Here is a 12,897-nt window from a genome sequence, read left to right as displayed (position 1 = left end):
CCAAATTAATTTTTATACAGAAAATAATTACAGTACATCTGAAACAAATGATTATAACAATATATTTGAGAGAAAACGCATGTTATTTTGTCTCATTCAAATCTGACCATTTAAATTTGTAAACTAAACTGCAATCACATTCGTAAATGAATGGTTTCTTGTTTTTTGAAATGTAAATGACATATCTTCTCCTCAGCTGCCGGTTAACCCTAACAGGGGGGAATGACTTTCGCTTTTATTTTTTGAATTTTTTCAAAAAGTAAAATTTGTTAGTTAATATTGTGTCGGGTTACTTCTTGTATAAGTATACCTGAAGGTTGGAGTGGTTTACAGAAAATGGTGAACTAAAGAATCCCGTGACAATGGCCATCACTGTCTCTGTCACATACTTTTCAAGGGCCAAATCTGCATGGTTCCGGTCTGTGGTCGTGTTACACACCTAGAAATACAAAGAAAATACTTGGCCAAGAGTTTTTCTGAGCATACCGGATAGGAATTGGGACTTGAAATTTGAGTCTCACTCTGGACATATCAACCAGGATGTTGTCGAACAGCTTCCAGATATGATTGGAGGTGTAGATCTCTTTCATTTCTACCTCGGTGTCTACATAACAGTGATTGACAAAGTTTACATACGCAGTTTTCACCTATACAGAGAAAAAGATAAGAATGGAAAAAACTTTAGCACAGACAATTTGTTAGAGATCATTCAGGTCATATGTGAGCAAGAGCCTACTCTAGTTGACTTTAAATGAAGGCAGAGTTGGATCCCGAGCTGGTGGGTTACCCAATTGCAGGATACATATCGATGAACAACTATTCACACTCACATGCCCACACCTTGGCGGCCCGGTGGGCCAGTGGTTAGCGCTCACAGTGCAGAGGTACCACGTTCAATTCCGCTCTGGCCTCCCTGAGTGGCGTTTGCATGTTCTCCATGGGCCTCCGTGGGTTTTCTCCAGGTACGCTGATTGAACACTCTAAATTGTCACAAGGTGTGAGTGTGGATGGTTGCTTGTCTGTGTGTGTCCTGCGATTGGCTGGCAACTGGTTCAGGGTGGCACCCGCCTACTGCCTGAAGACGGCTAGGATAGGCTCCTGCACCCCCTGCGACCCTTGTGAGTATAAGCGGATCGAAAAATGGATGGATGGATGCCCACACGTACTGTATATCTGAGAATCTTATTACAGTTTATGGAAAGAGGAACCCAGAATACAAGATGAGTTCACATGACCAGACCCTTGATTTGACTGTACGTAGAAACTCTCAGGCGGCCCGGTCGTCCAGTCGTGAGCGCGTCGACTTCACAGTGCAGAGGTACCGGGTTCAATTCCAGCTCTGGCCTCCCTGTGTGGAATTTGCATGTTCTCCCCGGGCCTGCGTGGGTTTTCTCCGGGTGCTCCGGTTTCCTCCCACATTCCAAAAACATGCATGGCAGGCTGATTGGACGCTCTAAATTGTCCCTAGGTGTGAGTGTGAGCGTGGATGGTTGTTCGTCTCTGTGTGCCCTGCGATTGGCTGGCAACCGATTCAGGGTGTCCACCGCCTACTGCCCGAAGACAGCTGAGATAGGCTCCAGCACCCCCCGCGACCCTAGTGAGGATCAAGCAGTTCGGAAAATGGATGGATGGATGGATGGATGGATAGAAACTCTCAACTGAGGAAGATGTGCTAACCACTAGCCCACTGCGATGCCAACTAAACAAAATGTCGAGGATGACTTACATTACAGCACACAAACAAAATCTCTGCAGCAGTGGATGCAGCAGACAGATAACTACCCTTTGGTTTCCCCGCAGCCTTTACCTCCGGGATGCAGTTGACATCGGTGACAACTTTGACGATGTCATCCAGTGGAAGCAGAGAGTTACATTTCAGCTCTGTGTAGACGTTCTTGCCCTCGGTGCAAGTAGCAAGCAGCTCCACAAGCGTGTTGTGGTAAGCCAGAGCTCCATCTTCATCAGTGCGCTCACGCTCGGAGGCCATCATCTGAAGTAAGACTGGAAATGAGGAGCGGTCATTGTAGAACACCAGGACATCCTCGCCCCCGTTCACGAGCTGCAAGAACAAGAAAGATCCAAGTTTTACCATCGCAAGCCTTAGGAGCTCAACCTCAGTTATTTAAGGACATTCCCAATTGAAATATTTGCAATCACAAATGCCTTGTTTGAAATTGGTTAAAATTGAACTGAATTACTGAGTTTGACTGAACATGATGCTCCTGAGACATCCGTTGATGAGGCGCACATACAGTATTTCAGGCAGGGCCCAAACAGACAGCCATTTAATATTTACACATCCATGATGTAACTGTAAATGAGCAAAAACTCAGCAAGTCACGAGACAATCATGACATCAAGAAAGATTATCTACTGCTGTCTAGGCAATGTATTTTATTTTTTTGTGGGGGGAGAAAGTAACAACAACTCATCACATTGCTGAAGCTAATACAACAGAGGCAAATCCCCTCACCTCAGTCATAACTTTGTCCTGACATTTCTTCACATACTTTCCTTCAGCTTTCACAATGGTTTGCAGGAACTTCAAGTACAGAACATGACGTCCGTGCGTTTCAATGCAGTGGACAAAGTGATGCACAACCCGGTCGCTGATTTCATTGCACAGCTGGTAGTAATTCATAAAGATGTGGCGCATTGTTTCGGCTTCCAGTAACTGTAGAGAAACGGAGTCCAAGCACAAGTGTTTACAATACATTAACATATTAGCTGATACTATCTACCGATACTTGATCATAACAGTACGCCTTGCAATTGTGATGAGAATGCTTGGTTTTGAACATGACTCATGTGGATAATTTTTTTATAGCAACAACTTTTGCAGCCGACTTTAGTTTTCTGATCCATGTATCCTTTTAAGTATCTCAACACAACTTACCGTACCTGGCGCCTACGTCACCTTGCCCAGAAGGTTTAGCGTGTACATGAGTAGTACTGGTGTCATAGTATTATTGGAGCACTTCTACGAGTAAGTGAACGAACACAGACTAATTTCATTTTTAATCATTATTTCTAAACTTGACACAGCGTGACAAAACTGGCTTAGACACTGGGGAGACCGGAGGAGTGACCAAAGAACAAGTCAATCTATTATCAGGCTACATCACACAGCCCCGTCACACAGATAGTTATCTTGACCAGATTATACAAATCTGATTAGCAGCAAAAGTTAAAAGGAATAGGAACAGAGCCCTTGAGACAAATACTGTAAGTAAGGTAAATATATTTCATTTATATATGTTTATCATGTTATCATGACATCAAGATGGCGCCGCAAGAGTGGATGCCTTTACAACAGCTCCTATATTTTTTTGTTCTTCTACTTCCTTCCTTTCATCACTTTGCTGCTGTTAATTGGGAATTTCTCCATTGTGAGCTGAATAAAGGTTTTGTTATTCTTCTGTTATGATGATTTCTTACACGGACAGCTGCATGGCTGGGCTAAATTCACCCTTCCCAATGTGTTGTCAAGTACCGTATTGGCCCGAATATAAGACGGTGTTTTTTGCATTGAAATTGGCCTGAAAAAGTGGGTGTCGTCTTATATTCAGGGGTCTAGAATTACGACGCTAAATGGTGCCAGAATACGTTGAAGTGAATGCTGAACTTAACTCTTCAGGCCAAAGGGAACCTGTCACGATGAAAATAAAAATAAAAATAGCGCTAGCACCAAGAAGAAAAATAAAAATAGCGGTCAGCAAGAAAAGAAAAGAAAATAATAGAAGAGATCATAGAAAATGGAGAAACGTAGCGACAATCTGGAGAAAAGTGGGTCAAAGATCGGCCAGGTTAACCGGCAGCTGAGGAGAAGATTATGGTGTAAATTTCAAGATGCTTTTTCTCTCAAATATATTGTTATAATCATTTGTTTCAGATTTACTGTAATTATTTTCTGTATAAAAATTAATTTGGTGTTCAAAAAGTATTTTTTCAAACTTGAGTCTTGAAAAAGAGGGGGTCGTCTTATAATCAGGGCCGTATTATATTCGGGCCAATACGGTAAGTTGATCACCTCTTTTTTGATTTTTGATTGATTGTAAATTCCAGAAATACAAGATTTCATGTTTGGCGACTTTAGAACATTAATAAGGCATGAGATAGACAAAGCAGCCTGGGGTAACATCGACTTGCGCCTGTACTATTTATTACATAGTTCATAGGATACATGTCGCATGCATATTTGTGACAGGGACGACTTTGGTCAGTGATGCGAGTGGGGTGAGGTGGGGGGGGGGGGTGAATTAAGGCTTCATTAAAATCGAAAGTCGTTGAAAAATATATACTTCACACTCTGCCATTATGTGCGGCGGATAAAGTGTCCTTCATTTGTATTGTAGTGCTTTCTCAAATACGATTCCAATCATACCCACCCCTGGGGTGAGGAAGAGATTGAGGTGTTTATGTAGCAGAAATTGGTTCTGTTGGTTCCCTCTGCAGAAGTTCTGCAGGAAAGCATGTGCCAGGGTCATGATCTCATTCATCTTATCATCACTCTGAGAAAGAACAATTAAAAGAGAGGCAACAGGAGTTACGGTCAGGCAGTTTGTCACAAGATAAGTCAGCCGGCAGTGGTGGTTCATGCTCACTTTTTCAAAGGGGATCTGAAGGAGGTCCAGCACGACCGTATGAGCCCCCATGTTCTTCAGAAGCCGCTGCTGCTGTGTACGGATCTTTTTACCATGGTAACACAGTTTACTGAGCCGTAGCAAGATCTACATACGACACACAAATAACACTCTGTTGACAACTAGCAAACAGACGTGCTCTTGGCATCCAATGAGAAAAAAATGTGAAGAGACAGCATGAAACCTGCCTCTTTGACAATGTTGTAGTTGTTTTCCTTGTTGCTGTCTATTTGAGGTTTATTGTTCCCATCGTGGACTGTGCTCAGCCCAGTCTCCTGGCAAGGCACAAAGAACAATCAGTCATCACAAGCAATTTTAATTACGAACTGTACTCGGACATGCCAACCCCTAGCCTCTCAGGAACATTCCGGACATTTTGAGGAGAGGCAGGAACACATGTGTCTCAACCAAAACAACAAACAGGCGCCACGAGAAAGACTCTGAGCAATGTTCGCATTCTCTTAAGATTTCGACTGTAGTTCTTTCAATGGTTTTGAGTGACAAAATATTGACAGCCTATTTGTTTTTATTTCCGTTTTGAATTATTCAATGTCTGAACTGTATCGCAAAATATACAATAACGTAGCAACGGCGATTTGTAGAATGGCATCACAGGAAATATCAGGTTGTATGGCCATTAAGCACTAGCTGAATAGATTTTAAAGAAGGTAAAATAACATATAATGAAATGCTGAGACTATTTATTGAGCAGATCTGAAGAGTAAAAGCTACAACAAAAATAACATATGTATTTATTTTTCTCGATGTATACTTGTAACCAAAGAGGAATTCCACATTTTATGACATTTTTGCAAAATATGTGCCTTTGCTCAAGAAAGGTTGGGAAACGCAACGGTCATTTCAAGATGAACATTTCAACTGAGTTACGGATACCCTTTTCTTTACCTCAATGTTTTTTTCTTTGCCTTGTCTGACAACAAGATCTTCACCATTGTAGACCCCATTCTTCTCCACCCACAATTCCGATTTTTCAACAGTAAGACGCAGTTGGTCCAAGTCGGCCTTGATCTGCTTGTAGTTCTCCACATCTTGCTCTGACACTAACAGCTGGACCTGGAAAATGGGCAGACACAGGAAATAAATCAACCACAGATGGCAGTATTCAGGTTTAAAATAACCATTTAAGTCCTTTGAGATACCACAATATCTAATTAACTGATGTCAACTTTTGTGTACCTGTTTGAAGGCCTGTAGCACTTCAGCTCGCTGACTGAAGTGCTTGAAGATGAGCTGCAGTGAGCCAGACACCAATGGAGGATAGTCTTGCATCATGAGATGGATCAGAACCCTCAGAAACGTTCGGCCACCTTCGTCGTCAAGCTCCACTGCACTTAACTCAGAGCTGAGATAAAAGGGAACTTGAATTCTCACTCACATTTGGACAGTCAAGTTCATTTGTGGATAGAGCATGATGCACAAGAAGCGATCATTTAATCGGTTTTAATGAGAGCGTGAGGATGGTGTATGAATAGAAAATCAGTGCATATTTGACCTACCTCCCAGCAAACATGCTCTCTGCTTTGGTCGCAATCTCATCAATGTCTGGCTCGGAAGCTGGACAGAAATCAAAGTGTACAGCAGAGCATTGAGACAAGAGAAAATGAAGTTGAATCTTAAAAGGCATCTTACGTGTCATCATCAGGAGCATGTCAGTTTGAGAAGCGCCGCTCTCGGATATGCTCTTCTCTCCAAACTCTTTCTTATAGATGGACAACAAATATGTGATCCTGTAGTCCAGCCTCACACTCAGGATGAACTACATAGAGAAGCGAGAACACCACCAATTTGGCAAACGGATGACCTTCAACCACACAACACGATGCGCATTGACATGGGAGCACATACTTGAAGGATCTCGATGATCTTTAGCTTGGTGTCCATCACCATGACGTCCTCATTGTCCAGAAGCACGTGTCCTTTGCCGTAGCGCAGTGAAGGAGACGTGTCGGGCAGGCCTTGTGGCACACCTCGACTCATCACCATCTGGGTCATCATTTCTCCAACGCCGTGGATCGTGCGCAGAACATTGTTACCTGGAGGAGACGGCCACCTTCACACATTTGGACGGCTGTCTTGTATTTGTTGACATAGTCGACATGTTTCAGCCGAGCCACATTTGTCCACAAGAAAAGAGAGTATTCACTCTCGCATTCACACCATCACTGAGTGAGAAGCAATTGCATCAGTCAGGTGAATGCACCACTACGCCATCAGTGACTGTGCGGTCAGCTAATTACCGGTAGGTTAGATAGAATCAATACATAAAAAATGACAGAGGCAGTAAACTAAAATCGCTTGTAGGAACACCCACCAGCCTCTGGACTTTTGGTGAGCTTGTTCATGAAAGTGAGCGGGTGTTGGACGATGTCCAGTATGGCCAGTAGAGTGCGGGTGAGTCTCAAGAGTTCACTAAAGCTGTAGAAACCAAAGTAAACCAGGTTACGAGCGAGATTCACCACCTAGAGGAGAGAAGAGCAAAATAAAGCCATTCAGAAATGTACAGTAGGAAAGTACTAGCGTACTGGATTTAAGCCTACAGACACATCAAACAGTTCCTCCCCCTTAAAGGTGCACACTTTTTGTCATAAAACGTGTTAAAACTCTCTTTATCATCTGACAAGACAGTAGGATATTATTAAAATGATCTTTGCCTCTAATTAACTCAACTATTACTTTAAATGCTGTCACAGTGTAAAGGAAACGGGCCATTCAAAGCCTGGAGAGACAGAAGGCGTAACCAGAGAATACATCACTTGCTCATTTGAACTGCCACTCACAGAGCTAAGTATGCTAGCTAGTTATGGCCAAAGTTTCATTTCATTTGGACAAAACACTAAGAAACGGGGCCTAATTAGAGTTGGGGCCCCTTTTTTTTGGGTCACCCTATATATATAAGAGTGGTTTCCCAGATGTGAACGGCTGCAAATGGAGTGCCGCAGATGGCTCTAAACACTGGTGCCGACGTGACCGTTTTCTTTGGTTTGTCAAGTAAGTTGATCATCTCTCCAATATTTTTAATTGAATTAAAAACACAACATAAAAACCAGTAACATGTTTAGTGAACCCCATGAATAATTTATGCTAGCAATGAAGCTGCGTGCGCTTAGCTGGGGCGCTTCTTTGGGCATTGTTGCGAGGGGGCGGGGAGGAAGTGGAGGAAGCCTACATTGAATATTGCTAGCAGTTTGAAAATATCATACACGAAATCAGAGATGCACATTCTGAGACCTCTGTACAAGTTATGAGCATTTGTACTTCTCCCTTTCATAATTTCTGCTGCTGTAAATTGGGAATTTCTCCATTGTGAGAATAATAAATGTTTTCTTATCTTATGTATTAACTGTATATGATCTGCTTTGCAACTTGTCGGGTTAGTCATACCTCTAGAGTCAGCTCATTCTTGTCTTTTTCCCCAAATGGAAAAGGCTGGCTGACCACATCCTTGAGATATTCTTCAACAAACTCCATGGTGGGAGCAAACTTCCTCTTCATCTCCTCTCTCGAGGTATCTGCTGACTCGTATTCAAATCTGCAGAGAAAGACAATAACAATAGACATGTAACTGATCGCGATGCGTGTTCGTGCCATTTGGTAATCAGATGTCTGATGCTCACTCATGGATGGTGATCTTGGATGGGATCTCGGTCCAGAGGCGCGCATAGCGCACAGGAACCACAGCTTCTTGTGGGTCACGGTCCACATGCATATGAAGCATGAGGCGACAAAAGGAGGCTCGCAGGTTGAAGGGCAGACAGTCGTCAAACATGCAGCGCAAGATGAGATCCACAGGAAGCTGAGCGGAGATCTGATTGATGGCAAGATACTGACGGTCCAGGCACATTTTAGCAAACAGGTTCAGCTGATACCTGACAAGAGAAAATTAATGAGGGATTGGGTTAAAGGCTGGTTCTCCGCAGTAAAAACTCACTTGTCTGATTTTTCTCATCATTTCGCTCCCGGGCAAAAAAAAAAAAAGTTTGAAGACATTAAGGAAGTAACAGCAATAGGGCCACCTGTAGTAAGTGATGATATCTGCATCCATCTTGTGGTTGCCTTTAGCATCCTGAGCCAGATGGCGGATGGATTTGCCATGAGGCTCCTTGTGGCTGTCAATCCAATAGAGCCAAACCTCCTCCTCTTCCCCGTCTTCCTGCATCAAAGAGGACTCCAGGGGCGTCTCGGTATTAGGGATTAGTCTGGATGTGAGCGTGTGACGGAGTAGTTGTTACAAAAAGAAAGAAAAAAATACATGGACGCACACACAAATGAAACAGTGATACTCATGTCACCACATGTTGTAACTCACTTTGTCTGGATAAGGATATCCGCATTAGCAGGGTTGAGCATAAATTTGCAAATAAGCTCCTGTGTGACAGGGATGGCGGTCTTATTAGACACACACAGGTCTGAGAGATAATCCAAGAATCTGGAAGAAAAAAGCACACACACACACACACACTTCAGAAGCTAACTACTTAATAAATGAATGAAGAAATGCATAAATAAAAAATACAGTTGAAGCCACGCCCCCTGAGCTCATACCATTCAGAAAATCACCAATTGAAAATTTTCTGGTCAAAGATGCCTCTAAAGCAGCCTACAAACCCGAAGTCGGGCAAACCCTCAAGTCAAGAGTAAGTGAGCGATAGCTTTTTCTTTTGAGTGTCTTACTGTGAAAGTGGCACACACATAGCAATCTAAGATGCACAGTACAACATGATTAATGTGACAATGAGTCAATAACAATAATAGAAGAGTGGAATATGCACAGAAAAATGAGCGGACAGATCCATTTGGACACCCCGTCCCAACAATTCGGGAATCTCTGCGGCTCATAGTCTGCTGGCTCTCTCACTCAAATTAGCCATGTGCTTAGTTGTACAGTACACTAGAACTCTGTTTGGGATGCTCAGAATAATATACAGTATCGCAGTAAGTCAACATTAAATTGACAATCACAGAGAGTGGAAAGTATACAGCAAAATTAGAAGAAAAGTTTTCAATTCTTTTTTTTTGCGAGGCGACCTGCCAGATTCGACTTTATGAGCTGGTGAGGTGTGAGTGGTGACAATGAATTACCTGGGTTCTCGATTCCGTCTTAGAAGGCTGACAAATGTCTCAATTTCTTTAGCTGTGATGTGCTTTTCCAGCAGCTTGCGGTTGTTGTGCAGCAGAGCAGTGATGGTATCCTCAGCCAGAATCTCATACCCAATTTGAGACTGCATGATTGAGAACTTTTTTGCTATATACTCCTGTATGGATGGCATGGAAAATAGAATAAATATTATTGAATTAATACATATAATTAACTTTTCAAAATCCCGTCATTTAATGATGCAAGATATAAGGCCGGTATTTGGTGCCGTATATGTACAGCAACCTACGATCCCAGCAAACCTTTTTTTTTTGTCCTGTACAGTAGACAGTCTGGCAAAACTTTTACAAAGTCTCCAAGTATCCTTAGACAACCTTGACTACTTGCGCGCTTGAACTCAACAAGCTCTCCGTTCAGACGTGCCTGGTTTTTGCGATAGTCCTGCTGGGAGTGTCGCAGCACTCTGTAGCAGAGTCTCAGCATATATTTAAAGTGGGAGTAGCGCTGGTCTCCCAAATCCTCCAACTTCAACATGGGGCCATCACCTTGGTCTGTGAATGGAGCCTTAAGGATACCAAATATCTGAAGAAAAAAAAAAAAACACCTGCATGAATCAAATTCACATCTTCGGACTTTCATACCTTGAAGATACGAAATCTGCAGGTCCTAGTCGTAGTGTCTCCAATCAATGGCTGTTTTAATATTAATTGCACTGTGCATCATTTTACATGGATGGATCAACACGCATTGCCTGAACTGTTAAAAATATATAACCAAACCAACAATGCTTAAGATACCTAACCAGCTTATCACCATTGAATATACTAATATACCTGTAAACAATTATAAATATTCCTCCAGTTGCAACTCTGGTTGGATGCTAGCTGCATTCAGGGCTCTACAATAACTTTTGCACTGGTAGCAGTATTGCCAACAACTTTTTCAGCTGGACGCATCCGCAACGACTCGTTATCTGAGCCCTGAGCAACTGTGAGCTCATTTTGAGCCGACAAAGTGGCAAAAGGGCCGTTCCTGACATGGCTAAAAATGGATGCTTAACATGTGTTCCACAAATGCAATAAGAATCACAATGCAGATTTTAGAACAATGGAGGTGCATAGAACATATTGTAAAGAGAAATTTCGGGTTAATAGTTGAGACCCAAGCACCTAGATACGTGTTTTACAACAATAGTACCAACAGTATTTAGAATTCCAATATGTACCACTGAAAATAGACAAGCAGCGTGCTGTCTCCGTGCCAAAATAGTGCTAGTTAACTCTTTTATTCCCCATGACGCGTAAAAATGTCAAGAAAAGGCACGACGACTGGCTACCCATGACACTTTAATATGTCTTTTCCTTTTTCTTTGCGCACAAGGGTCACATCAGACTTGTCGGCTTTGTAAAACATGTAAAATCTATCCAGCAGGTGGCAGCAGGTGGCAGGGATCAGCCAGGATCATGCAAGTAAAAGTAGAGGGCGAGTAGAGTGTAGTTAGTAGAGTGTATTTATTTGAGGTTCAAATACACTCTACTAACCAGTAGCGGTGAAGAAATCAAAGCAATTCACCCATGAGGATTGCTTTTGGAGAGGAAAATCTTCCACAATGACGAGGGAGAGGAGTTTCGGAAAGCAGCCGAACGCTTTTTGTCCGCGCAAAAGTAACAAGCAGCCAAAAGAGGCTCCGTGTGCATCAACATCATCCACTTCATGCAAACGCCATACCGCAGCGTCAGTGCCTTCGCAAAAAGCAAGCCAAGTAATTCCAGAATGCGATCTACGACATTTGTGTCGTAGATCGCAAATGCAAGGGAAACTGTTGTGATCTATGTGCTGACCTGAGCGAGGATGTTTTGTTCTCTCATTAGTTTCTGCCTCTCTCGGTTGGGTGTAGAAGTGACCACGGACAGAACCTCCTGGCCATTGTTTGGAACCACACATACAAAGAAAACCAGGTCTTCCAGCAGCTTAGTTACAAACCTGCAAACAACGTTGGGGTATCTAAAAACTCTGAATCTTGAACTCAGAAAACCCAAGTTTGTGACCCGACTTGACTTTACCTTCTCTCATTTTGAGCAATGTTGCCATATTGAAGCTTCCTCACGGTGGCCTCAAGGACCTTGCTGGCATCGTTGGCATAATCCAAGTCTCTCACTTCAGACAGGGGAACGGATACAATCGCAAAAGCTTCCTTATCCTCTTTAGTGGAACAGGTGCCAATCTATTGTGACCGCCACAGGAAATGCCTACGTCATTTATTTGAGTTGAACTTAAGAGTAATTATGTGAGCATCCTGTCGCTGGGCAAACCTTGAGCATGACTGGACGCTCCTCTTCTGCATCAATGGGCACATTGGTGCTGGTCACCCATGTGTTGGTGCAAAGGTGCCTCAGCCTCACATAAGAGTTTCTGTGAAACATCCGAGAAGGTGAAGTCTCACATCTAACAAGGCTTTGAAAATTTGCTGATTTTTTTTAATGGGACTTAAGAGGAAAAGAGCGGACTGTACAATAATTGGTCTTTAAATGGAGTTGGAAAACATATTGCTCCATAATTATGTTTAGCATAACTAGATTTAAGACAAAGTTTCTGCCATATCATGCAGTGTGCAATCCCCCTTCACAAACACTGATCATTTCAATAAGACCAAGGTCACAATTTTTGGATATTTATTCAAGTAACAATGGTATTCTACTAATCCTAAATACAAATGTTGAACATTGTAAAACAATGCTCATACTGGCTTGTAACACATACACTACTTTCTCGTCAGGATGAGAAACTTTTCTCGTCCCAAGGAGAAACATATACCGTATTGGCCCGAATATAAGACGGCCCTGATTATAAGACGACTCCCTCTTTTTCAAGACTCATGTTTGAAAAAAAAAAAAAAAAGACTTTTTTGAACACCAAATCAATTTTTACAGAGAAAGGAATTACAATACCTCTGAAACGAATGATTATAACAATATATTTGAGAGAAAAAGCATGTTATTTTGCCCCATTCAAATCTAAAGTGCAATCACATTCGTAAATGAATGGCTTCTAGTTTTTGAAATGTAAATTACAACGTCACTTTGGCCTGGGAGTCAAGTTCAGCATTCCCTTCATTGATATCTGGCGCCATTTAGCGTC

General features: G+C 42.4%; 2 protein-coding genes across 4 annotated transcripts in view; one reads left to right on the top strand and one right to left on the bottom strand.

The window, feature by feature from the left end:
- Window positions 1–12,897, top strand: part of bmal2 (basic helix-loop-helix ARNT like 2) — a 210,575-nt gene that overhangs the window by 4,453 nt on the left and 193,225 nt on the right. The gene's annotated exons all lie outside the window — the stretch shown is intronic.
- Window positions 1–12,897, bottom strand: part of itpr2 (inositol 1,4,5-trisphosphate receptor, type 2) — a 70,907-nt gene that overhangs the window by 42,053 nt on the left and 15,957 nt on the right. For all 3 annotated transcript variants that reach the window (XM_052060795.1, XM_052060796.1, XM_052060797.1), the window contains exons 12-33: window positions 12,072–12,171; window positions 11,823–11,983; window positions 11,601–11,742; window positions 10,183–10,341; window positions 9,744–9,916; window positions 8,971–9,090; window positions 8,678–8,860; window positions 8,279–8,530; window positions 8,046–8,193; window positions 6,976–7,123; window positions 6,510–6,697; window positions 6,294–6,420; window positions 6,161–6,218; window positions 5,841–6,006; window positions 5,550–5,717; window positions 4,832–4,918; window positions 4,605–4,730; window positions 4,389–4,511; window positions 2,474–2,674; window positions 1,808–2,059; window positions 522–647; window positions 311–439 (exon numbers count right to left, since the gene is read on the bottom strand). In XM_052060795.1, the coding sequence (XP_051916755.1) occupies window positions 311–439; window positions 522–647; window positions 1,808–2,059; window positions 2,474–2,674; window positions 4,389–4,511; window positions 4,605–4,730; window positions 4,832–4,918; window positions 5,550–5,717; window positions 5,841–6,006; window positions 6,161–6,218; window positions 6,294–6,420; window positions 6,510–6,697; window positions 6,976–7,123; window positions 8,046–8,193; window positions 8,279–8,530; window positions 8,678–8,860; window positions 8,971–9,090; window positions 9,744–9,916; window positions 10,183–10,341; window positions 11,601–11,742; window positions 11,823–11,983; window positions 12,072–12,171 (3,337 nt within the window). The remainder of the gene's footprint in view (window positions 1–310; window positions 440–521; window positions 648–1,807; window positions 2,060–2,473; window positions 2,675–4,388; window positions 4,512–4,604; window positions 4,731–4,831; window positions 4,919–5,549; window positions 5,718–5,840; window positions 6,007–6,160; window positions 6,219–6,293; window positions 6,421–6,509; window positions 6,698–6,975; window positions 7,124–8,045; window positions 8,194–8,278; window positions 8,531–8,677; window positions 8,861–8,970; window positions 9,091–9,743; window positions 9,917–10,182; window positions 10,342–11,600; window positions 11,743–11,822; window positions 11,984–12,071; window positions 12,172–12,897) is intronic.

Source organism: Hippocampus zosterae, chromosome 3 (assembly GCF_025434085.1).
Source record: "Hippocampus zosterae strain Florida chromosome 3, ASM2543408v3, whole genome shotgun sequence".
Lineage (NCBI taxonomy): Eukaryota > Metazoa > Chordata > Actinopteri > Syngnathiformes > Syngnathidae > Hippocampus > Hippocampus zosterae.
The sequence above is the reverse complement of the archived record's forward strand: the minus strand, read 5'-3'. Positions and strand labels throughout refer to the sequence as shown.